At 37.0% G+C, this 26,445-nt stretch overlaps 1 protein-coding gene across 2 annotated transcripts in view; it reads right to left on the bottom strand.

Moving 5' to 3' along the window:
• Positions 1 to 26,445, bottom strand: part of cfap46 (cilia and flagella associated protein 46) — a 107,675-nt gene that overhangs the window by 58,738 nt on the left and 22,492 nt on the right. For both annotated transcript variants that reach the window (XM_031905960.1, XM_031905961.1), the window contains exons 15-23: positions 22,193 to 22,319; positions 21,170 to 21,297; positions 20,168 to 20,313; positions 19,440 to 19,573; positions 18,475 to 18,687; positions 17,168 to 17,372; positions 14,792 to 14,941; positions 13,619 to 13,726; positions 11,132 to 11,295 (exon numbers count right to left, since the gene is read on the bottom strand). In XM_031905960.1, the coding sequence (XP_031761820.1) occupies positions 11,132 to 11,295; positions 13,619 to 13,726; positions 14,792 to 14,941; positions 17,168 to 17,372; positions 18,475 to 18,687; positions 19,440 to 19,573; positions 20,168 to 20,313; positions 21,170 to 21,297; positions 22,193 to 22,319 (1,375 nt within the window). The remainder of the gene's footprint in view (positions 1 to 11,131; positions 11,296 to 13,618; positions 13,727 to 14,791; positions 14,942 to 17,167; positions 17,373 to 18,474; positions 18,688 to 19,439; positions 19,574 to 20,167; positions 20,314 to 21,169; positions 21,298 to 22,192; positions 22,320 to 26,445) is intronic.

Raw genomic sequence — 26,445 nt, 5'->3', positions numbered from 1 at the left:
AGTCTAAAAACGACATTTATATTCTAAGACAATTTGCAATTGACCTTCATTTTTTATGTTTTTTCAGCAATTTGGGGTTTTGTTCCCAGCTCTCCAGTTTGGTATCTTAGCAGCTATCTGGTTACTATGCTGCAATTTACCCTAGCAACAGGCAGTTTGAACAAGAGTTGGGAATATGAATAGAGGAGGACCTAAATAGAAAGATAAGTAATACAAAGTAACAATAACAATGAATGTAGCCTCACAGAGTAATAGTTTTAGCTGCTGGGGTAAATCCCCTATGTAAAAGCTGGAAAGATTTAGAAGAGAATGGCAAATAATTCAAAAACTATAAAAAAAAATAATTATCAAGGTAAAACTGGAGTTTAGTAAAGGTATTGCAGGTTTTGAGGTTTCTAAAATAAAAGACTAGCCAACCATACTACACAAGGGAACACTGCAAATGCTCTTCATGATACAAAATCTAGAGACATATACAGACTTTACCTATTGAATTCTTTTGGTTTAAATTTAAAATGCTGCCTTTCTCACACTATTTATGTCAGGGTTCCCAAACTATGTGTTGAAAATATACCCGCGCTAAAATAAATAATTTCCAAACAATTTTAAAGTGTGAATTAATTACTTAGTGATCACTGTGCAGCCATCCTCCAACTAATCCCTAGGGGCTGATTTACTAACCCACGAATCCGACCCGAATTGGAAAAGTTCCGACTTGAAAACGAACATTTTGCGACTTTTTCGTATGTTTTGCGATTTTTTCGGATTCTGTACGAATTTTTCGTTACCAATACGATTTTTGCGTAAAAACGCGAGTTTTCCTATCCATTACGAAAGTTGCGTAAAAAGTTGCGCATTTTTCATAGCGTTAAAACTTACGCGAAAAGTTGCGCATTTTTCGTAGCGTTAAGTTTTAAAGAATCCGAAAAAATCGCAAAACATACGAAAAAATCGCAAAATACCGATCATTATGAAAAAAACGCAATCGGACTCCATTCGACCCGTTCGTGGGTAAGTAAATCAGCCCCCTAGTGTTGTTAAACATTAAATACCCACAGAGTTGGCGCTCACAAAACATTCGTATGTGTTTAAAATGAATCAATCAATCTTTATTAAAAATATATAACCTTAATCCATATATCCAAATCAAAAAAGTGCATAAAATAACATTAGTTCATCCCCATATATGATTACACGTTGGTTAAAAAGTAGATGGGATTATACACAATAATTGGCAATATCTACAAAAAATTTTTTGTATTTGTGGAGCCACAACAGCCAATTACATTTCACCTATTTACTTTCCATTGTAAAGTGTAAAATGCTGAAGTGTTTATCCCTGAGTTCCCAAACTTTGCATAGTTGGTCACTAGGGGACTGCAGTTCAAAAATAGTAAAAGTGGGTGGAGCCACCAACTGCCAATCAGATGTCAATCTTTGACATTTAAATTGCTGCCATTCCGTCACTATCAAAACCAAGGTCCCCAAACTTTGCACAGTGGTTTTTACTGTATAACTGTTGTCCAAGGTTAGAAAATGTGGGCGGCATCAACAGCAGATCAGATTTAATTCAGTGACTTCACGTTTGTCAACCCAACATAAAGTTTGTTCTCAAACTTCCCTTTCTAGTTCAAGATTGCAGTCTCTAATTTACAAATTCAGCTTTGCCAAACTCAAATTTTCAAGATTTATCAGTAAAACATTCTTGAAAATTCGAATAAAGAAATGACTCATAACACATACATTTTTATTTTTTCAGTTTTTACAGATGTCTTGTAAATGAATGGAACAATATGATCTTTGGTTTTGGCTCAGGGTCAGATTGGCCCACCCGAAAACTAAGAAAAATCCCAGTGAATCCCGGTCCCAATGAACCCTTCTTACTACACAGAGCCCGTCTCCCTAACTTGAACATCATTTAGAAACCCAAGTTATGGTGGCAGACCCAGGCTGCAATAGATCCCTGTACTTACCACCTTATGGCTCTTACGCCCTTAGTGCTATTGCACTTTTATCTGGGTCTTTGTAAATGATCCTCGTGTTGTTGATCTGAACATACAGTTAATCAAGTGTTAAAGCATGTTCAGGACTAGAAGTCCACAAAATGATCAAAGCATATTCCTTGTTCCCAGGTTTTGTTAGCAATTTATTCTTTGCAGTTTACCCATAAGAGTTGCTTCTAGACCACAGTGACATACAGTATAAACAACTGAATGACAGGTAACTAGGTAAGCAGCAAAGGTAGAAAAGGTACAGGGAGTCAAAATTCTGTTGTATCTCTGGATTCATAAAGCAGCGCCATGTTCTCCCTAATATTAATTTTATATTAACTTGATCAAAAGATGAAGCGTTTTTACATTACAGCATTGGCTTGTCAGATTAGCCCCATGTAAAAATGTTTGTCTACTTGCTCTAAAACTCAAGTAACCTCTTATATACATATCTTTAAGTATATACACACAGTTATACAACTTACACTTAATGTTGAACTACACCTCTCTAAATTGAGCAGCTGTAGCTGGCAAGCATATATGAACTCCATATGTAGTCTCATATCACCCCTTCAGCCTTAGTCCAGACAGGTAAATGTGCTCACATCTGAATATGTTAAAAAAGGTTCTGGCTAAGTATGTAACACGCCTGCGCCTTTATATGTAAACTATATGGGCCTCAATGTTCTCACTTGGAGTGTGAAGCTGTATGCTGGGATGTAGATTGCACATGATGTGGTACAGATACATATAATGTACCAATGATAACTGAGATATGTTTAACCCTTTGTAAGGAACTATTTCACCTCCAATGTATTCTTAAATGTATTTGTTTGCCAATTATGGAGTAAAACATCAGCGGCCTGAATTGATATTGATTTAACCATCTGGATTCAAGTGCAGCCCATAACCATAGTGGGATGTACATCATTTTAAAAATGATCAGTTTGGGTAAAAACAAGGGGCCCCTCACCAATCTATGACCCCATGCTTTGTGTTTTTAGGTGAGGGCACATCTAATGTTTATTTGTTTATGAATAAAGATGTACATTTATGATTTTTAACTATTGCTACACATTTGTATCTAATCAGATTTAAGCACATCCAGCTGGCTGGATTAGGTCTGAGGGGGTGGTATGAAAGTATACACAATTACACTGCCTGGCAATACAGTGCATACAGGTGTACAAGTATATGGTCACAGTAAAATAAACACACACTTGGCAATATCTGAGTCAAAACTATGTTTTTAACTAATGGCTTTTAGTCTGCATCAATTAGATTTCATCATTTTATTATTTGGCACTGTAACAGTTATAAGATATTTATACACCCCAATAAATAAAGAATAACAAAGTATGGGTACTTCTGAATTAAAGGCTGTGTTAATGTATCAGAATCAGTCACTGCAGCTAAAAATACTTGACTGTTCTCAAACATGATTTTCTGTTACATTGTCTTGTTTTAATTAATATATTTAAATATAAATTTTATAACAAATTTGAAGAGCTGAAGTCCATATACAGTTTATATTTGTATCCATGGCAACTGTTGACACATTTTGCTTGAGTACTGGATACACTAGAGAGGTATGCTTGGTCATGTGACATGATACAGACATTGCAACATCACATTATGACATCACAATGCCCAAGAAGGGTTACACACATCCCAGGCGCAGTGTGATCAGTCTATACTCAGACTTGGTGACTGGCAGAGGTGAGTACAAGTTGGTCAAATATGTTTATGTTTAATTTATTAGAAAGTATGTTGTTCCTATATAAATGAGCAAGCCTATGTAAACTAACCTAAATTGTGTTAACAAAGATTATTCTAAAAGATGTGTATAAACATTATAAAAATATATATAAACCTCAAACAATGAATAATAACAAAAGCACTTTCAATGTGAATTAAAGTCTGTATTAACACATACAGTATCAGAATTAGTCGCTGCAGCTAAAATTACTTGATGCTTCCCAAACCTGCCATTGTTGTACAGTCTTGTTTTAATATACTTCAATACAGCAATCCATATACATTTTATATTTGTATCTATTGCAGTTGTTCAGTTGTTCAATACATTTCACTTGAGTATTAGTTACACTAGAGGTATTTATATATATATGTGCCTATTATATATGCAATTGCATGTAATTTAGTTAAACATCATAAAGAGTCTTATAATTGCTACGATGACAAAACTGAAATTTCAGTTTTAGATTTTAATACTGTAACATTTATATGACTCGTTATGATGTTTATCTCTAGTACCACAATGCTTGGTCATGTGACATGATACAGGCATTGTGACATCACAATGCCCAAGAAGGGTTACACACATCACAGGCACAGTGTGATCAGTCTTTACTCAGACTCAGTGACTGGCAGAGGTGAGTACAAATTGTGGCCAAATGTGTTTATTTTAATTTATTACAGTTTGCAAATCTGTATACACTGGCAGAGATGAACAAAAGTTTTAGAAAAGTTGTGTTTCAGAACTGATCGTTCTCTTTATTGCTTATTAGAAAGTATGTTATTTATACATAAATAAAGAAAGTCTACCATGAAATTACTATAAATAAATGTGTAATGACATAAGGGCTTACAATTTGCATTAAAAGCTGCATAAACACATATTAGAATTAGACACTTCTGCAACAAATACACAGGGATTGACAAGTTCCAGCTACAAGTTCTAATATGCTTAAATATAGAATTGAATGCAATTTAGTACAGGTATAGGACCTGTTATCCGTAGTGCTTAGGATTTGGGGGTTTTCTGAAAAAGGAGTCTTTCCCTAATTTGGATCTCCATACCTTAAGTCTACTAATAAATAACTTCAACATTAACTCAGCCCAATAGGATTGTTCTACTTCCAAGATAGATTAATGATATCTTAGTTGGGATTAAATACAAGGTACTGTTTTATTATTAGAGAAAAAAAAGGGAATCATTTTTAAATATTAGAATGATATGGTTAAAATTGAGTCTATAGAAGGTGGCTGGACTGTAATTTGGAGCTTTCTTGATAATGGGTTTCCATAACTGTAGTGTTACACTTCTTTTGCATTTTATATTTATATTCATAGGAATTGTTTAACACATTTCACTTATTATTCTTAAGTCCTGATTACACAAGAGATTTTTCTGTATGTGTGTGTGTGTGTGTACATAAACACGTACAAAAAATTATAAATGCATTTGTATGTAAAAGTTAAAGATCTTAAAGAATCTTATAAATATTATAACGACAAAATTTGCTTTAACCTGAACCTGATATTCCAATTGTAATTCTGATCTTTAATTCCAGTACCTAAATGCCTTGTCATGTGACATTATCATGACATGACTGTCTGTTTCTATAAAACCAGTATACACTAGCAGCATAAGGTTTTAGAAAAGTTGCGCTAAAGAACTTATATATAGTAATGAGCTAATTTTTTCAGCAGGCATGGATTCGCAGCAAATTTTGCCAATGGCAAATTGTTACGCAAAACTTCTGCTAAAATTAGGCGCAGTTGTGTCAAAATGGACATGACCGGGTCAAAATAGATAATTTACATCACAATTCTTTATATTTAGATTTGGTGACTGTCTAAGAGGAGCAGAGGGTCAGAAATCCCAAGTTACTGTCATTTTTGTTTGGGATTAATTGTGCACCAGCTGTGTATGAGTGCATGATAGTTATTGTTACATTACACTAGTGATCATGAGAATTAGTAGACTTTGTAAGAACTTGCTTTTATAACATAATTACTAATTATAATTTATCTTTTCCACTTTAGACTGTGGTTATACCATGGCCTCTGTTAGGCGCTTTGGCTGTATCAGACGACTTTTTAAACTTTTTCAACTGTGTTCTATAAAAAATATAAGCAAAAATTCAACAAAAAATGTATGTAGTGCAGAAGATAAAGCAAAGACAAAAAAGCGTTCTGGATGTTTTTCAAAGTTTTGTTTTTTTAAGAAAACAAACAAATTAGAAGAACCGCAAACCTGCACCGATAATGTTGAACTAAACACTGCCTTATGCACCTGCATAACAGTGAGAAACGAGCTCCCCGTCCCCTGCAAAGCAGAGCAAGAAAGAAGCACAGACTTCAGTGCCTGCGCAGATGAGGAACAGATATGTGAGCTTCCCACCCTCTGCTTAATAGAGGAAAGCACCAAAGAGGTAGCAATTGTGGAATCTGTAGAAACCACAGAATCCAAATGTGAAGATGAAAAGAATCTCTCAAATTTGGAACCTGAAGAAACAACAGAATCTGAATGCAAAGATGAAAAGGAACAGAATCTCTCAACCAACAGCCTAGAGGAAGAGAGACCCGAGACATGCAATGAAAATCAAGATGATTCCACCACTTGCAAAAAGGAGGAACAGAAACCTGAACCTGATTCCCCTCTTTGCAAAATAGAGGAACATCAAAGCAAAATGCAGAAAAAGACCAGAAAGGTTACAAAGAAAGGAAAGAAAAATAAGAAACAGACCATCAAGGTGGAATTAGAAGAAAAACCCTCCACTATCTGCCTAACGGAGGGAAATAGCAAAACGATGGCCAGAAAAGAGAGGAAAGCTAAGAAACGCCTTATCAAGGCAGAAATACAGAAACAACCAGAATGGGACTCTGTGGGCTTATACAGACCCCTGTATGCCTGCACAAATGAGCCATCCACTTACAAAACTGACAAATGGAAAACTGATCCGGATTTCACTCCTTGGATGAATAAGGAGCATGAAATCACACCCTTCTCACATGAGAGAAGGGACAAAAAGGAGGCAAGGAAAGGAAGAAAGTACAACAGACAGACTTTCAAGGCCGAGGAAAAGAATAAGAGAGAAAAGATAACGGATGAATACAAATCACGCTTAAGATTCTATGCAGATGAAGAGAATGAATTCTCTGATGATTCTTGCAAGTACATTGGAGTTCCAGGCCAGCCCTTCCCTGAGGGGACTGATGCCTGGATCCCTGAACTGAACCTGACACAAGAGCATAAAATGTCCCTGCGAGGCAGGGAATGTCTGGACGACAGAATCATTGATGCAGCTCAGTCCTTGCTGAAAATCCAGTTTGAGGCAGAGGGGCTTCAAAGCTGCCTCCTTTCTCAAATTGGATTTCATGCAGTTAAAGGACCATCAGTACAGATACATTATGACAGTGTAGAGAGACATTGGTTGACAAGCTGCTTTAAAATGGATCATGTGGAGATTGCAGACAGTGCTGTGACTAAACACCACGGTACCTTACTGAAGAAACAGATAAATGAATGCTATAGTGAACTAGTGAATGATCCTGAAGGAACTATGGAAATACTGGATGTTGATGAACAAGAAAACACTTATGACTGTGGGGTTTATGCTATTGCTAATGCATTTGAGTTCCTGTCCGGCGGAACCCCCATCTGCAAGTACGAGAGCAAGAAAATGAGAAGACATCTCATTGGTTGCTTTGAGAGAAGGAAGTTTACTGAATTTCCTAAAAAAGTAGATTCTTGTGTGGTTGAATTGGAACCCAAACTAAACATTACATGGCTGGATAGAAAATGAGCTGCAACGTAATGAGAGAATCAGCTTCTGAATCTAATCTGCCAAAAGATGGAGATACTGTAAGTTACTTCTACTCATTCAAAAAAGGAAGGCAATATCATGGGAAAGGCCAGCCAAACGATATATTCTCCCAGCAACGTTAATCCTGGGATAATGAAGAGGCCGGAGAAGAGACTGACAAAACCCGCTCTGTAGTTGGGAATCTGATTGTTCTAATAAATTCATAATAAAAAAAACACACAAATATTGTAGTATTGTATTAATAGAGTATTGTAGAAATGATAATTATATTGGCTAACAATAAAAATGCATTACAAGCTTTCGGAGCTCTAAGGCCCCTTCGTCAGGTAAAAGATTTTGTTCTTGGAAATACTTTTCCTTATGCGCCGGCTCCTATGAAAAATAACAGAATGCCCCATTTATTATTAAATACAGTTTTCGGAACGTATGGCAAAACAGGCTTTATATCTGTTATTTAAAGAAGTTCTAGTTATTTGCTAAATATGAGGTGCCGGAATGTGATCTGAATAATCAGGGGTGCATCTGAATCCTATGGGATAACATTGTTGGTAGTCAGACTCCCACCTATCAGAGTAGAATTTTAATACTGACAAACATTTTCTTTAACATGAATCTGCCAAGGTCCCATGGGTTATGGGATGTCCCATACACTATGAATTCAACCTATGGTTTCCTTTATGTATTACTTCTATGAAATAACATAGGCTTACAAATAGGGATGCACCAAATCTAGTATCCAATTTGGATCCTAACTATTTGGTTGCTAATATCAAAATTACCTTAGCAACCAGGGTGTGATTTGTATAAAAAACTGATTTTAGTAGAGAACTTTAATAGAATAATAAGTACTAAAAAGTAACAATAACAATAAAGCTGTAGCCTCACAAAGCTATCATTTTTTGTCAGTGTCCCCTGCTTGAAAGGCAAATTATTCAAAAGCTTGTAAAAATAAATAATGAAGACCAATTGAAAAGTTGCTTAGAACTGGCCATTCGATAACATACTAAAAGTTAAACCACCCTTTTAAAATCAAGTGACTTTTTGTCAGAAACTGGGAAGCTGTTCGGGAAGTTGGACTTTTTCTCTTTAACCCTTCACAAATTATTTGGGGGTCTGGCCGAATTCCAAAATTGGGTGCATCCCTACTTACAAAGCGTTTTCTCATTTCCATGTTAGAATTTACTGCTGTTTGTATCCCCAAATCTCCATGAAGACCAGTTACAAATTTGTTTGGAATGGGACATTCTATAACATACTGCTTAAAGGTGAACTGCCCTTAACACTCTCACAAATCTCACATATGATAAAGGGTTAGAGCAGGGGTAGGGAACCTATGGCTCGGGAGCCAGATGTGGCTCTTTTGATGGCTGTATCTGGCTCGCTGCCAAATCTTTAATAAAAAGAAAATAACGAGGGCGTGGCCTGCGCACGGAGTATAGAAGACGTGTTCTAAGCCTTAGAACACGTCTTCTATCCGCTGAGCGCAGGCCACGCCCTCCTCTGCATCGCATCCGCATCCGGCATCCTTGGGACCCACCCTAGCTTGCCCTGCCGCATCCGAGGCCAAACATATTGTATGGCTCTCACGGAATTATATTTTAAAATATGTGGTGTTTATGGCTCTCTCAGCCAAAAAGGTTCCCGACCCCTGGGCTAGTGAGTCAGCCTCACACTAATATATCTACTCCTTTACTATTTCAGCAATAATGTTTGGACCGATATTTTTATGTGACATTTTAACGCAACAATGTGCTCTAATTTTAACACCGACCCGTTTATTGAACCGAACGCATTTTATTTCAATGACTAGGTAGCTGGTAATAATACAATCCTTTGAATAGAAACATATGTGGCTGGCAATGCTAAGTGATCTTCCTGCGCAACACTGAACATATCCTACAAGCTTACTGTAGGAAGGCTGGAGAAGAGATTTCCCCAACACTTTTCTATAGTAAAATATTCTGTTACCCTTTGGTTCAGTTGGCACAACAAGTACAGAGATATAATCCTGTGGGCAAAGGGTACAGAATATGCATTGCGTGGTGCCCTGGTGCTGCAGCTGATCCCTGCAGGGAGTGCTTTTCCATAGGGAAGAGTTAAGGTGAGATGTGTGTCGCTCCTTTGTACCCCGGTAACCTAGTCACTGCTGCCATATAGATTGCCTCCACCTGATAACGATCCTAAGGGCTCCTTTACTTGCTTAGGCAAGGTGCAAAGTGGATAAAATGGCCATGAGTTTTGCACTTTGCACCATGCCCTGTGAGGGTGAAGATCTTTGTACATAGAGCAAAGATCTGCCAGACATGGCAAGCAGGTTTATCCTTGTACATCCCCCAGTTTTTGCATCATTCAGACACACAAGCCAGGGAACAAATAAGAGGCAAGTGGGGCCCCGTACTTACTGTCTGCCCATGGAAGGCACACAAGAGCGAGGCACTCTGCACCTTGTGCTGGAATAAAGATCCAGTAGCTTAGTAAATGAGCCCTTTATTGTAAATTACTAACTATTCCAGTGACTGATCACTGGAACTGCAGCTTTCTCAACAATATAGCCCTTTGCATGAAGCTAATAGTTCTGTTCACTCACAATATCATACAGGCACAATTAAAAGGAACGCCACTTCTGCCTTCTGCCTCAAAATCCCACAATTCCCTGCATACATGACGTCAATAAGAAAAGGGAAATCACAGTGCAATGCATTGTGAGTAATGTAGTAATGCATGCTTTCTGTTTACTGTGGAAAAGTTGTTACAATCAGTGTTTTAGTCCCTCCTCCCTTGCCAGGATTTTAAATGATGCAGAAAGAGAAGAACTGTTTTGCAGCTGGATTTCAGCATATACAAATGGTATTTATTCCTACTATACTTTTTGAAGCAAACGATTACAGTGATATGTATATTAGGGGCTTCTGTGTTGGGTGGGCCTCTTTAACAAACGTTGGTCCCTTTTAATTTTAAGGACATATTGTTCATTATCTAGGTAAAGCAACTGTAAATAATAATTCACAATGATAATATACAAATATCATTTCCCTATAGCATTCTCTGACTATTATTATTATTATTATTAACATTTATTTATAAAGCGCCAACATATTCTGCAGCGCTGTACAATAAGTGGGTTTCATACATTGGACATACAGAGTAACATATAAAGCAATCAATAATGAGCCCTGCCCAAAAGAGCTTACAATCTACAAGGAGAAAAGGTTGAGACACAAGGTGTGGGAATGGGCATGACCAGAGTTGTGAGAGGTGGGGCACAGGGTATTGCTAAACTAGATTAGGGTAAGCCTCTCTGAATAAATGTGTTTTTAGATCTCTTGAAGGCAGAGAAATTGGGAGAAAGTCTGACAGTTTGTGGGAGCGAAGGAGAAGGGGGGCAGCCCTTGCAAAGGCTTGAATGCGAGCGTGTGAGGAGGGAATGAGAGAGGAGTTGAGGAGCAGGTCAGTAGAGGAGTGTAACAAGCGGGTTGGATGGTACCTGATGGGGGTTGGATGGGGCAGAGTCATGAACTGCTTTGAATATATTTGACTATAGCTGTATAAAAAAATAGATTTACTCACATTCCCCGTTTTTGTATTTTCGTCTCTAGTTCCAGAGCCCGCTGAGTACTTCTCAGTGCCAGATCCGGTTCCCGGGCCTTGTATGCAAAGTGCGCTAATCTCGTAAGCAGCTGCAGTTCCACAAATGGGTCTGCCCAGTGGCACAGGCAAGTCATGTCAAACACCTGTGGTTGGAAATATAGGAATTTCTTGAGATCCATTTGCACTCCCTTTGTGTCCCCCTGCTCACATATGATTAAATTCCCTTTTTCCTACCTGAGAGCCAGCATGGAGAGGGGATTTATATGCAACAATAGAGAAACCAGACCCTGTGGTCCAGGGGCCCATGACCCCCCTGCATTTGTGGGGTCTGCTTCCTCTATCGGTACACCACTGCACCGGCCATCACAACTTATGGTGGCCATATAGATCTGCTTGTCTGGTAAGGTTTTGCCACATGAGAACTGGGCCAAATTGGGCTGATCCAACCACTGCCCTGAAGGCCAACAATCAGATTATACAGGGGGGCCCACACTTCCATTGTGCTGAGATGGATTCTGGGAGATGATGTCCTAGAGAATCTGGACACTATGGGAATCTCAGGTATTTATTTTGTTTAGTCCTACGGGTGTACATATATTTATAGTTTCCCTTCAAAAATGGTCACTTGAGAAAATAATTTGTGAATCGATGTAAGTAATATTAACATTGGCCACTAGAGGGTAGTACAGATCAACAAAAAAAAATCTTTCAGTACAGCTCTTGTCTCCTAAATGCATATATGAATGGTTCACCACAGTGCAGGCCATTAGCTGTTGCTGAATCACTATGTAAAAAAACATCACCATAAAAAATATAAAAGATCAAAATCACGAAATACTTATACAAGCAGGGTCCTATAGTGTGATTACCCAGATTGGCAAGATGGAATCTGGTAGGAGCATGAATACAGATTTAAATGTATATATATATATAATGTTGTACAACATTGTGCATTTAGACTTAATTCTTCTAGATCCTGTATATCATGACCTGGATGAATGAGAATCTTCATAGACATTTAGATTTGGGTTTTTTAGAAGTGGATTTTTTTAGTAGATGCTACACATGGTTTTCTAAATTATGGAAATGGAAATAAAAAAAAAACATTCTAGATGACTAAATATTGGTTTGAAACCCTTCTTGAAAATGTGAAGTGTGCCTAAAAATATACAGGCTTTTTGTGTTCATTAAAGACCATGGTTCATTTTTGCTTTAATGTGATTGCCCATAGCAACCAAACAAAAATTTTTAACTGCACAAGATCTGTCAAAGTTAATTGATATTTTCTGGGGATATTGAACTGTAGCAATTTTGCACCATATATATTACACAATTTAATCCAGATGCCCCAGTCAGTCAAACCACAGATCCATGGCACGTTGTCAAACCACTGATCCATAGCAAATCAAATCTTAGATCCACAGAAAGGTAAACCACAGATCCATGGCAAGTTAAAACAAAACCATACACCCACGGCAAGTCAAACTATAGATCCATGGCAAGTTAAACATCTGATCCATGGCAAGTCATGAAATCACAGATCTTTGGCAATTGATCAAATCAAAGAACCATGGGAATCGTCGACCCACAGATCCATGGAAGCTAAACATCTGATCCATGGTAAGTCATCATATCAGAGATCATTGGCAAGTTGTCAAGCCCCAGATCCATAAAGTCGCCAACCACACCTCACTGGCAAGTTGTGAAGCCACAGATTCATAGTGTCATCAAACCACAGACCTATGGCTAGTCATCAAATCAAATATTCATGGGAATTGTCAAGCTACAGATCCACGGCAAGTCGTCAAACCACAGATCCATGGTAAGTCATCAAAATACAGACCCACAGCAAGTCATCAAAATACAGACCCACAGCAAGTCATCAAAATACAGACCCACAGCAAGTCATCAAACCACAGATCCATGGTAAGTCATCAAAGCACAGATTGATCATTAAACCATGGCAAGTTACACTTCAGATCCATGGCAACTCAAACTACAGCTCTATGGCAACAGCAACTAACCTGATAACAATATAGTTAAAGACGCAGGAAATGTATTTGCAGCAATCAAGTCTTTACACTGATCATAAACAGCCAGATATCCCCATGATCTGCTTGCCATAATGTAGACACACGCATGGAAAAGTAAATTCCATAAGTTACCAAAAACATCTATTAGTTCAGTCCTTATGCCAAACAAGCTAAAAAACCTAAAGCTATTTGAATTGAAGGGGATATTGTTTAGGAAAATGTTTTGTTGTCAAATGCAAAAATGTTTAAATGTGTTATAAAGACATCTACTATATATCTGACATATACCAGATTCCCGTGGCATGATTTATTTCTTAAGAACCTATCACCCCTTGTCTTATACCCATGACAATCCTTAGACACACACTATCTGCAGGTACTTTGGAAAGATAATCTCTGTATTAATTCATTAGCAGCAGTAACAGGGGCATACCTGGGACAGGCTGGGAACACTGAAGTCCATTAGTCCCAACCCATTGCATGAATGCATTTCTATAGCAATCACAACTCTTGTCATTAAATTCTGTCCTTCATTACTCTCCTGGAAAAAAAAACATAATAATAATAATCAGTGTAACAATTAGAAAGGGATCCCATCTTCCGTGCAAACTGATTCTATGGCTTTTAAGTACTGTACTCGCATATGTATAATGTGGGCTGCAATTATGTAGCTATACAGTATCTGCAGATCTTAAGCTAATGGTGCCCAAACTGTAGGGCTAGCTACCTGGTGTGCCTTGAAGCATTGGTAGGGGAAGCTCAGCCCAGCCCAGCCCAGCTCCCTTCCACAATTGCTCCTAAAATAAGTATAATGTACACACTATTAGGGGGGAGGGGGTTTCAGGGGCTGGTGGGGGCCACTGGGTGTGTGTGAGTGCAGAAGCAGGAGCCCGTGGGGGGTGTGGGGGGTCCCTGGCGGGCCCTGCACCCCCCAGTCCGACCCTGCCATTTGCCCTTCTACACTTCAAAGTCCATCTTCACTGTGATCTAGGGTCAATATGTAGAGGTGACACTTTTCCCCCCCTAGTTTACCAGCCTGTGTTGAGGGAGGGGTGGTGGTGATGCCATGGGGGTGGGAAAAAGGCATTTTGACTTGCAGGTCCATATTTGACCTGTGGAGCTTGAACTGAAGTCAAATTCAAAACAATCACCGCCTTAAGGCCACCTGTAATTGTCTAAGTCTGTGGAATCCTAGCATTTGCACTGATTCTGTATACTAGCCAGACAACCCCATGTGAGAGTGGCCTTTTTACTGTTTCCCCAGTACCAAGCACAGTTGAGCAGAACCCAGTATTATGCATTATACAATATACATATATGATATATGTTTATTTAATAAACATCCAGACAGATAACAGCCATTACATTTAGTAATACATGTAAAATTATTGAACATTTTTATTTAAATGATTCAATGAATCAGTGGTTCAATGTTCAATCGTATTTTCTTTTCATTTTGCAAAAGCACGGTTTATGGGTGGATTTCCCCTTTAGTTATCTGATTTGGCATCTTTATTGTGCCATCTTTCATACTTCATAGACACATCATGTGCTTTGCTGATAAGGTGTTTGCATACAGACTACAGATACAGAGTTAAAAATGTACCTCTTCTTCAGTTCCCAGTTTGGGCCCAATTTGTTGTTGGAGCAACTGTTTGGACTTTACCCAAGTAGCCAAGATTTGTTGCTGTACAGAAATGGGTACCATCTCCTCTGGCATTCTCCCATTTGTTAAATCCAATACATATTCGCAAACCTAAAGTCAAAGAAAGCAATAACTGAATTAAATATTTGAGCCAAGAAAATCCTGTGAGTTTGCCATTGAATGCCTGAGAGAATAAAAGTTGACATTCACTTTGTGTTAACCAGCATGTTATAGATGAACTGACTCTAAGCAACTTTTCAGTTGGTCTTCATTATCTATTTTACATTGCTTTGATATAATAATTAGTGTTTCTATTCTGCTTATTTTAAACCTCAGGTCAAAGTCTGATCAAAATTCAGATTTATTGGGAGGGTTTAATTTTATTATTGTTTTTAACTTTTCCAATGCATAAAAGAAAAACTGTGTGTAACCTATATCCACCTAATTAAGTTCCTAAATATATATATATACTGCCTCACCTTCACATGTAATCAGCACCAAAAGAATGTTGAAACTGTAAACCACAAGGCTGAAGCTTAGAACTTTTCCTCCAAAATAATGTAGATGCAAAATTTAAAACATATACATTTTATTCTTAAGGCATTATGCCAACTGGTTATATCCAACAAAAACAAAATAAAGCAAAAAATAGTTACTAAGCTGTGGAAAAGCTGTGGAGTACAATTTGTAACATCAGTGTATTAGTCCCTCCTCCCCTGCCAGGATTTAAAATGAATATAGCAAAATGTAAGAATGCACACCTTTTATTATAATAAACAATGGAAGTGCAAGAACACTGGAGAAAACCCATATAGTGACTCCAAAGAAAATCCAAGAAAGCAAAACGTATCTGCCCTGGGCTATCTTTGTTATGGTGTATTTTTGTGTTGAATAATACATGGATTTTAGCATATAAAATGGTATTTATTCATACTGTTTAAAGGAACAGATTTCAATAATAGGTATATTAGGGGTTTCTGGGTTGTGTGTGTCTCTTTAACAAATTTTGGTTCAGAAGCCAGAGTTACCCTTTAAAGGTTGTGGTTCATTGGTTCAACATTTGTTTGGTGCTGTTTTTATTCTATATTTCTTATCTTTCTATATTCTCTTTCCTAGTCAGATAGCAGTTGATCTTTGAAGTCTGAGAATGGAAGCACAAAAACTGCAAATATTTAAAAAACAAAAATAAAGACAAATTACCAATTGCCTTTAATGATCATGTAGACTCTTCAGGGTAAATACTTTTGTTTAGTGCCTTTTGTACAACCAATTTAAAATAAAATGGAAAAACATGTTTTATTTCAGAGAGAGCTGTACCTATAAATGGAAGGATGAAAGTGCACTGTGTGAACCTCCTCTTTAATCCCATTAAAGCTGCCATTGTTGTGTTAGCTTCACAGCTACCATGCTAACAAATTCTGCGCCTGTATCTGGAGCTTTTTGATGCACTGAATGTGATGCCTACATCAACAGGGATTTAAATTTAAACTTTGGTATAGTTTGGTGCACATGTTTTTTTAGAGCCCTTTTGCGTTGGGATATAATGGGCATTTGTGTTCCACCCAACAATGCAATTTAGAATCCCACTGCATCACCTAGACTGCTGGACCTAGAGAACTAGACTACATTTCTCAATATGGTTAAACATTTTGGGAGTTGTACTCCTGCAACATGTGGGCAACACTACTATAGAAGGTATATGTCCTTCCCAGATCTACAAATCCCATCCTCACCACCACCCACCACCACCAGTCCATGTTTATTATCCCATTGTGGAACAAAAGACTTTTCAGTGCTTTACTGTGCATGCAGCTATAATGATTATAACGATACAGGTATGGGACCTGTTATCCAGAATGCTCGGGACCTGGGGTTTTCCGGAAAAGGGATCTTTCCGTAATTTGAATCTTCATACTTAAGTCTACTAATAAATCATTTAAATATTAAATAAACCCAATAGGCTTGTTTTGCCTCCAATAAGGATAAATTACATCTTAGTTGGGATCAAGTACAAGGTACGGGTTTTATTATTACAGAGAAAAAGGAAATAACTTTTAAAATTTTTAAAAAATTTTAAAATTATTTGCTTATAATGGAGTCTATGGGAGATGGCCTTTCCATAATTCTGGATATTTCTGGATATCAGGTTTCCGAATAAGGGATCCCATACCTGTGATACATGATAAACATCATTGTAAAAAATCACTGTTGAACAAATAAACATTTTGGACATTTTTAGACAAATATGTTCTGCCTTGATATATCAAACATTATGTTAGCTGACAAACCATCGTTTTGTCATTTATATACCTTTTACAATTTAAAATGAGTTATTACCTCCAAGGCAAGTTTTATGTCTGGAAGACCAATTGGATCAATGGACATAACATGGACAGATTTTTCAGATCCTTTCCCTGGAGCCTTCTTGACCTTTGCTGAATGTATACTTGCATCCTTTGGGCTAGCTGCTGAACCAGGTATCCAACGAAGAATAAGGCCTTTGGCTAGGGCATTGGACAACATTGCAAGCAGCACAGTATTCCTGTATATGATAAATGTTTCAATTTTTAATTTGCAATTGTATGATAAACATTTGTATGATTAGGCATGACACAGACCAGCTATGGATATATAATAAACAATTGGGCATGACACGGACTAGTTCTGGATACAGAAAACACAAATTGACATGACATGGACCAGTTATGGCTATAGAATACACAAATATTCTCTATTATGCGTTTCTCTTTTAATAAACCATGAATGATTCAGAGTCTCTGAGACTGTTATAGCCAGCATAATTGCATGATAAAGTCAACCAAGCATTGGACATAAACCACTTAAAGCCACAATATGTAGATGGCATTGTCACTTGTCATTGGTATGGTAGCCCAAAACTCATAGGACTTTAAACTATTTTGTAGAGAGTAACACAATATCATATCAAAATGTTGGGCCTATCATATATTTACTATCCCTAAAACATTGAAGGCAGATGCGCTTATGAATACTGTATTTACATCTCTGCTTTGAAACAGCACAAAATATCTAAATAGCCTTAGTAGGTTTGCCAAGGCTCTGTGTCAAGGATATAAACTACTCTGTATATGACTGAAAGAGTGGCATGTGTTTTTGACCAGAGGCATGGAAATTAACAGTGTATATGATTTATAATTATGGTGCTGGAGCACAAATTCTCAGTGTGCAGTTGCACAGCACGAATAGAATTACAAAAATTACAAAATAATACAATTTGACAGGCTGACCCTAATAATGCTGAAAACATAAAGGGATACTTTTATGATTTTTACGGTGCTATAGTTATAAAAAGTAACTACAAAATAGTAATATTGGTGTGTAGGCGCCATCTCAGTGCATTGTGCCTGAGTCTGAGTTTTCAGAAGGAGCCAGCGCTACACATTAGAACTGCTTTCAGGTAACCTATTGTTTCACTTACTTAATATCCAGTGAAACTGAAATACCGGACTTGGATATTTACTATAGAGTGCTTTTCTCACAAGCCACAAATCTGTTTGCAATTTTGGAAATGGATATCTATGCAGGATTCTGCTGGAGGAACTCTATTAACTGATGCATTGTTTAAAAAACATATTTTCCCATGACAAAATTCCTTTAAAACTCACCCATTGTGTCCTGTTTTCTTGAGAGCAGTCAGCAGTTTATGAAGTGCGTCAGTAAGCTCCGACAGCCTCTCAGTAGATATCAGATGCTTGTTGTAGTTTAAGATGTATACTGCTGCATTGTGAGTTATCCAGCCTTCATGCAACTCTACCCCCAATTCAGCAGCTTGTAGGAAATTTTCTGTTGCATATCTGGAAAGTTCAGAAATCCAGTCTCTGCAATAATTGAAAAAGAAATCAACAGCCATTGATGTTACTCAGGATACTTCTGAAAACCTCCAATTTTTTCATTTTCGTAAGAATTTTCATGCACTTACAAAAAATAAAGAACGTTGCAATTTGCCTAGGACAGTTCCATTGACTTCTACATGACCCCAACAGCTTTTAGATGTTGTTGTTGCTTTAGATGGTTTTTTTCGCTTAATAAATCACAATTTTTTTGAAAGTTTCCACGTAATTAATATGAAAGATTTTTAGTGCTAAAAACCACGATTCGTAAAAACGAAAAAAAATTGACGTAAGTAAATGGTCCTAAGTGTCGCTTCAGCTTTCTAAAGCCTTGCTGCGCAACTTCGGGTGACTTCGAAAAGCCGAAACGACACATATATTTTCTATTCAGAGGAGATTATCCCCACCGCTAGAGGAGATTAATCGCCGGGCGACAAATACGAGTGTTGAATCCTTATGTAATTCTCATGTAAATGGTGGCATATTTGGCATAGGATATTTAGGACATGTCTACAGAGATGGGCAAGAAAGGATCAGAGGGGAGCTCCAATAAAGATGTTAATGATCCCTTTTAGCTCAAATTAAATCAGGCACCATTGTTATTATTAATATTTTCCATATGATGAAGTTGATGTTTAAAAATTCTACATGGCCCCTTTAAAGACCTCCTCTGTACATACTTTTTAGATTTTGATTTAAATTATTCCAATATTTACCATTTATACACATGTTAATTATACCTATAAACAATCCAGTCTGGATTATCTTCCGGATTTACTGCAGTATATCCCACTGGGTGCATCCTTGTGTCTTCTGGGGGGATAGGAGGTTCGTTTAACTTACAGTTTTCAGACTTCAATAGATGAATGGTTGCCTGGGGAAAAAAAAATAACCTCATAAGATGCTTAGTGATGTCATCACATTAGGGCAACACAGTAAAACTGAGCACTGTCCATGTGTTTATATATATATATATAAAATAGTAATTATAATTGTACTATGAAAAAATTAAGCTTTATTTTAATTGTTATAGCAAAGAGAATTTTTTTTGCTAATAAATTGCCTTTACTTCATTCTTTTGCTAGAATAATTTCAACTTGTTTTCCTTCCGTCTGCTGGCTTAGGTTGGCAGTAATTCCCTGCAAAGCCAGTCCCTACGCTCACAGTTTTGCAACAGTAACTTACAGGCACTCTGTGCCTTTCCTTTGCACTTCATATTGATTTTAAAGCTGACAGGTGCCAAACTTTCCTTTAGCCTCCCCTACTCTGTGCTAGTGTGATTTTTAATGAAATGTGTTCTCACATAGAAAAGAAAGCCAAAAAAGAATTTGGCTCATGGCACTGCATATGTTGCTGCTTTTGTGGAAAACAAAACACTTTAACACAAATGTCTCTCTCTCTCTATCTATCTACCTAGGCAACTCAACACGAATACCATCAACTTTCATGACACAGCAGTAATACTAACCTCAGCATTAATAAACCTTATTTCAGCCAGAGTTCTTAGTAAGGCTCTTTCATTGGTGAATGCAGCCTTTGCATTGGATAGTTCCCCTTCTAACCCCAAGCCTTTTCCTTCATCCATGCTATTAGCGGTAGATGCATTTTTCCGCACTGACAAAAAGACAAAGTTCAATTTAATTTCTCTGGTTCATCTTGATACAGCATATATTCAAAGGGCCATGCTTTTATTATGTCTACTGTTTTACTATGTCTTTTTTTACAGCAGCAATTCATTTTATTTTTCCCTAAAGAAAAGGAAAACACAAGGGCTCATTAACAAGTACAAGTGCAGTTTTGGGCACCACGTTTTTTTACCCACAGTTCAACATTTTTCCAATAATTCCAACATAATTGCAGCTACAAATTAGTGGTGTACCTAATGCAATTGGGGCTGATGCATTAAAATGTGGAACTGGACAAAAAACTTTCAATATTAGGATTATGATTTGCACCCAACCCTCACTGACAAAATCTTAGCCAGCACCTGACTCCAATGCACAAAATGTTGACACTGTAGGACCCGCACCCAACCTGTGCCTGCATTTTTCCACTCTGTGTGCTACTTCTCTGTGTGCCTTACAATCCAAAACAGGGAAACTTCAGGAGCAGAGAAAGAGCGTTTGACCTGCACCCAACTTGAACCTGCAATAGTCACCCAAGTTTCAACCCTAACCAGGCTGACCTAAGGGGAAACCCGGGGTTCCAAGGGATGTCATCAGTTCCATCTCTCTGCATTGATATGACATCTGCACATGATTCTTTAGGTGCAAGTAAACAGCGTCTATTAATGCAGGCCACTGTGGGTCCCTAGAGCTATCACCTGCTTTGAGTTAATGAATAGAATATATTCTCACAATGACTGTGGCAAAATGTGTAGGTCCGTACACCCACTTGTGCTTTATAAATGAGCCCTATAATGTTCCACCTTTTAAATGATCAGTTGAATGGCTCACTTTGCGTTACTTACAAGTGTCCTTTTTTTGGATGTTCCAACGGCCGTCATCATACAATAGGCAGAACCTGCATGCGGCCCTGCATACATCCCAGACCTCTTGCTTTCGTGCAACTTTGGCTAAATCTGCCCACAGTCTGACCCTAGGTAGCCCAAAGAAAATTTCAGTAAATGAAAATCAATGGAGATATAAGGGATAATATAACCATAAACTTATAACCATAAACTTATGGTGACTTATGGTTTTTATTGTAAATACATCAATGTAATGCACATTATAAGGAAGGGATCGTAGAAAGTCTACCCACGGGGTCAAATCAGTATTCTTTTTATGTGCAGCATTTTTATAGGTCCCTAACCAAAAGAAGGCAAACCCAAGGCATTCCAATATCTGCCACCCTCATTTAGATAATAGCTGGCTGAGAGGGAGTCTACATCTGGTTCTGATATATATTTCTGAGAGATCTTCCATATCCATATCAAAATTGTGATAACAGTCTCTCCCTGTAAATGACATGACTGTATTATGTCACCATCACTGAAAAAACATGGATATATTGCTTATATTTAGAGTATAGTAATAGTATAGTATAGCATATAGTATAGCTTATATGTATAGTATAGCATATATATAGTATAGCATAGCGTATAGTATAGCAATAGTATTCCAAGCAGGACAATATCTGCATTCAGTTTGAATGATTTACCCATGCTTGTGAGGATTTCCTTCCACAATCCAAAAACATAGAACATATAGCTCCATATGTAATGGTAGCAGTAACTCATAGCAACCAATAAGAAGTTTGCTTTTAAAGAGGTGACCATAAAATTCTAACTGTTGATTGGTTGCTATGGGTCACTGCTCCTGGGCAAACTTAGTGCCTTTTTTTTACATAACCCCCTTAGATTGTAAGCTTCACTGGGGGATGGAACTGATGTTAATAAATGAACAGTGTCTATAAAGCTCTATGTACTGTGTAAAAATTAATGATAATACAAATAAAAGAAACTGCAAAAAATGTTTACAAAATACCCCACCTTTCAGCAGCATTTTTATCTTCAATTCGCTTTAAATGGCCTTCAGTCTTCTGCACACATTTTGCATGGTGCTGAGCCTTCATGCACAAGTAAGAGATTTGTCCTTTGTTGCCTTTACCTGTGGAGACTAATACATGGAAATGCCCCTCTGTTATAATTAGCTTGCTACATGTGTTTACAAACTGCAAGCTGTGTACAACCCAGGGCCATAATTAGCGCAATGATAAGTTGGTAGTACCTTCGACGCTAACCCTTAATTTATGCCATTATTACCTGCACTTGAACTTTTGTTCTTTAATTAAAATTAAATGCACACAAAGCCATTTCAGGTTCTATTCACTTTAAACAAAGTATATCCATTTTTAGGATATTTTGCCTTTTCTACTGCACAAGTCTTTAATGTGTTTCTCTATATAATGTGACTCAAAAAAAAAGAGGCTTTAATCTCCTTTTCTGAAATAACCATTGAAATGCATCTCCGTGAGACATATATACGGTTCAGCGATTCAGCATCTTTGTGATAAATGGATTAAATTGGGCAGCAATGTACGAAAATAAGTTCATCCTGACAGCGCTGAAATACCCATACATACAGGTCGTTTGGCAAGGTTAAGGGGGTCACTGAAAACGCTAATAAGAAGAGGATTTTTCTCTAAATAGTGGAGAATACATTGAGTGCATGAAAAAAAGGCCAAGAACAAATTTGAAATAAAAACCCAAAATTTAAAGTGAGGTGCAGGTTGACATTCATTTTCAGACAGAATGCAGCTCTTAAAATAAGTAGCACATGCAATGGGCAATGCATGTTATGTTATGCTGAGTTTTTGTTATAGAACCTTCCACTTTATGGAAGTAAGAGAAAGGGAGAAAGCCAGGATTCCTATCAGGATTGTATAAAGCCAGCTAATCTCTAAAACCAGGAATGCTATACTATTAAGGCAGGGTGGGGAGCTGCTACTAAGTAGCTCCGTGTGTCTTCAACCTTAGTATGCTACAGAACGGCCAATTCTGAACAACATTGTCATTTGGTTTTCATTATTTATTTTGTAATAGTTTTAGAATTATTTGCCTTCTTCTTCTGATTCTTTCCAATTTTCAAATGGGGGGTCACTAATCCCCATATATTGTTATCCCCATTTTATTGTTATTGCTACTTTTTATTACTATTTAGGTACTCCGCATATAAATACCAGTCTCTTGTTTAAACCACTCCCTAGTTTCTAAGGTCATTTGAACCCTAGCAACTAGAGAGCTGCTGAAATTCCAAACTGGAGAGCTGTTGAACAAAAAGTTAAATAATTGAAGACCAATTGCAAATTTTCTCCAAATATTACTCACTGCATCATACTAATAGTTAACTCAAAGGTTAACACCCCCGTTAATATGAGTTTTTAAACAATCCCCTTTATGTCAATTTTTGTTTAACTTTGTTAGTTACTCATGAACCAAGATCTTAAATTCTCAGCCCCTTTCTCAACTAAGAGTCTAGAGTGTGACCCAAAACTCTTAATTACCACTTTAATTACTTTACTTTAACTTTAATGATAAGAGATAATTCTGTCATTTGGATCACCATATCTTAAGTCTGCTAAACATCAATTAAACATTAAGGCAACCCAATAGGATTGAATTACAATCACTGGGGGATGCCTAACATTTGGCAACCCCCGTAATTTTTACCTTTTCTTATGCTTTAAAAATAATTTCCCTTTTCTCTGAGATAATAAAACAGCACCTTGTACTTGATCACAACTAAAATAAGATTAATCCTTCTTGGTCTTAAAACAAGGCTATTGGGTTTATTTAATGTTTTAAATGATTGTTTAGTTGACATAAGGTATGGTAATTCAAGTTATGAAAAGACCCTTTACGTGGAAACCTTAGGTCCTAAGCATTCTGGATAACAAGTCCCCTACCTGTACAAGGTATTGTTTTATTATTATACGTAAAAAGGATATGTTTTTAAATGAGGGATGACTTTTCTGTAATTCTAAACTTTCTGGACACTTGGTTTCTTCATAAGGTATCCTATACCTGTACCAAATAAAATGGACAACCCTATGTGTCAACAAAAATGTTCTAACAATATAAAATAAAATATCTGAAAATCTAGTTGAAAATTTTACAGAAAAAAGATGAAAGGTGTTTGATCACGGGGCACTACGCAGACCTGGAAACAGATATCTAGACAGAAAAAAGCATTTAAAGCAAAATAAAATAACATCCTTCAGGCTTTGGGCACAGGAATCATCTCCGCGATGTGAACTTGCTGAACCCATAGAATGTACAGTAAGCCGCAAAATCCTAAGGCAAAAGGAACTGAAAAAAATGATGTGAGAGATTTCACATGGAATTTACTTTTGCGAATGTCACTCCTTCAAATGTTAGTTAATGAGCCATGGACTGACCCTCCAGCTAACTCAGATGGAATAAATACAAAAGTAAATCAGAATTTTTGTTTCATTTTCCAGCATCGCACAGACTAACAGTAATATAATATTCAGAAACTATAGAGTAGGGCGGCCACCATTAACAGTATTATCACCACACGTTATTCATGCTCAAACATAATTCTAAGGTACCAAAATCATTGTTGTACTGTACAAGGAGAAGGTAAGGAAGGTAAGGTAAGGGAGAAGGTAAGGTTACCAATGTGCATATTTTTAAATAGAGCAAGGTGTATTGAGGGTGCGACAACATTATCATTTGTTTATTGATAGCTAATTTGCAGTGAGATTGATGCACTAAACAGGTATGGGATCCTTTATCCAGAAACTTGCTAACCGGAAAGCTTCGAATTACAGGAAGGCCATCTCCCATAGACTCCATTTTAATCAAATAATTACAATTTTTTAAAATGATTTTAGTTATCTCTGTAATAATAAAACAGTACCATGTACTTGATCCCAACTAAGATATAATTACCCCTTATTGGGGGCAGAACAGCCCTATTGGGTTTATTTAATGGTTAAATGATTCCCTTTTCTCTGTAATAATAAAACAGTACCTGTACTTGATCCCAACTAAGATATAATTACCCCTTATTGGGGGCAGAACAGCCCTATTGGGTTTATTTAATGGTTAAATGATTCCCTTTTCTCTGTAATAATAAAACAGTACCTGTACTTGATCCCAACTAAGATATAATTACCCCTTATTGGGGGCAGAACAGCCCTATTGGGTTTATTTAATGATTAAATGATTCCCTTTTCTCTGTAATAATAAAACAGTACCTGTACTTGATCCCAACTAAGATATAATTAATTCTTATTAGCATACACCCAAACTTTTAATTTACCATTAAAAAAGTATACCACTCAATGGGAAAACCAAATAAAAAAGAACAATGGTTTTGTTTGTGTTATTGCACTAACACTGGAGGATCAGTCAGTGGGGCTCATTTACTAATACAGGTATGGGAACCCTTATCCAGAAACCTGATATCCAGAAAGATCCGAATTACGGAAAGCCTGTCTCCCATAGACTCTATTTTAAACAAATAATTCAGATTTTTAAAATTGATTTCCTTTTTCTCTGTGCTTTGTATTTGATCCCAACTAAGATATAATTAATCCTTACAGGATGTAAAATAATCCTATTGGGTTTAATTAATGTTTTATTAATTTCTTAGTAGACTTAAGGTATGAAGATCCAAATTATGGAAAGACCCCTTATCCGGAATACCCTTGGTCCCGAGCATTTTGGATAACAGGTCCTATACCTGGTGGGAAAATTGCACCTGAGCAGTATGTAGTAATGGGAACGAATCACTGTTTAGATTTGTTTTGCCAGCTGGTAAAACAACAAACGTGAACATTTTATTTTGCCCTGGGTCTATCAATCTATCTAGTGTCATGAAGAACTGGGAACTGACAGGACAGGAACTTAATGAGCTTAATGAGGGTTTTCCTGAAAAAAAGGTCTCTTGACTCATTTTTGAAAATACAAGTTTGCAGCATTTCATCTGTCATCCACCCAACTATCTCTTCAAAGCTGCCTCTTTTTTTATTTTTTTTGCTCCTAATGAGGCCCCTTTTGGGATGAAACATGTTGGGCTTTATTTTCTATGATTTTGTAATTAATACATTTTTCTTTTGTATTTACTTTTTTTGAGTGAGCAGATACTTCTTTGCTTTTGTGATTATTTTTGGAGTTGCTGAATGGGCTTTCTCCAGTTTTCTGTACCTCTACTACTATGATTATTTTTGATGAGGTGTGCACTCTGATACTTTGCAATGCTTCAAAGCTCACAG

This window comes from Xenopus tropicalis, chromosome 7, assembly GCF_000004195.4.
Source record: "Xenopus tropicalis strain Nigerian chromosome 7, UCB_Xtro_10.0, whole genome shotgun sequence".
Lineage (NCBI taxonomy): Eukaryota > Metazoa > Chordata > Amphibia > Anura > Pipidae > Xenopus > Xenopus tropicalis.
This window is presented reverse-complemented; position numbering and strand designations above follow the sequence as displayed.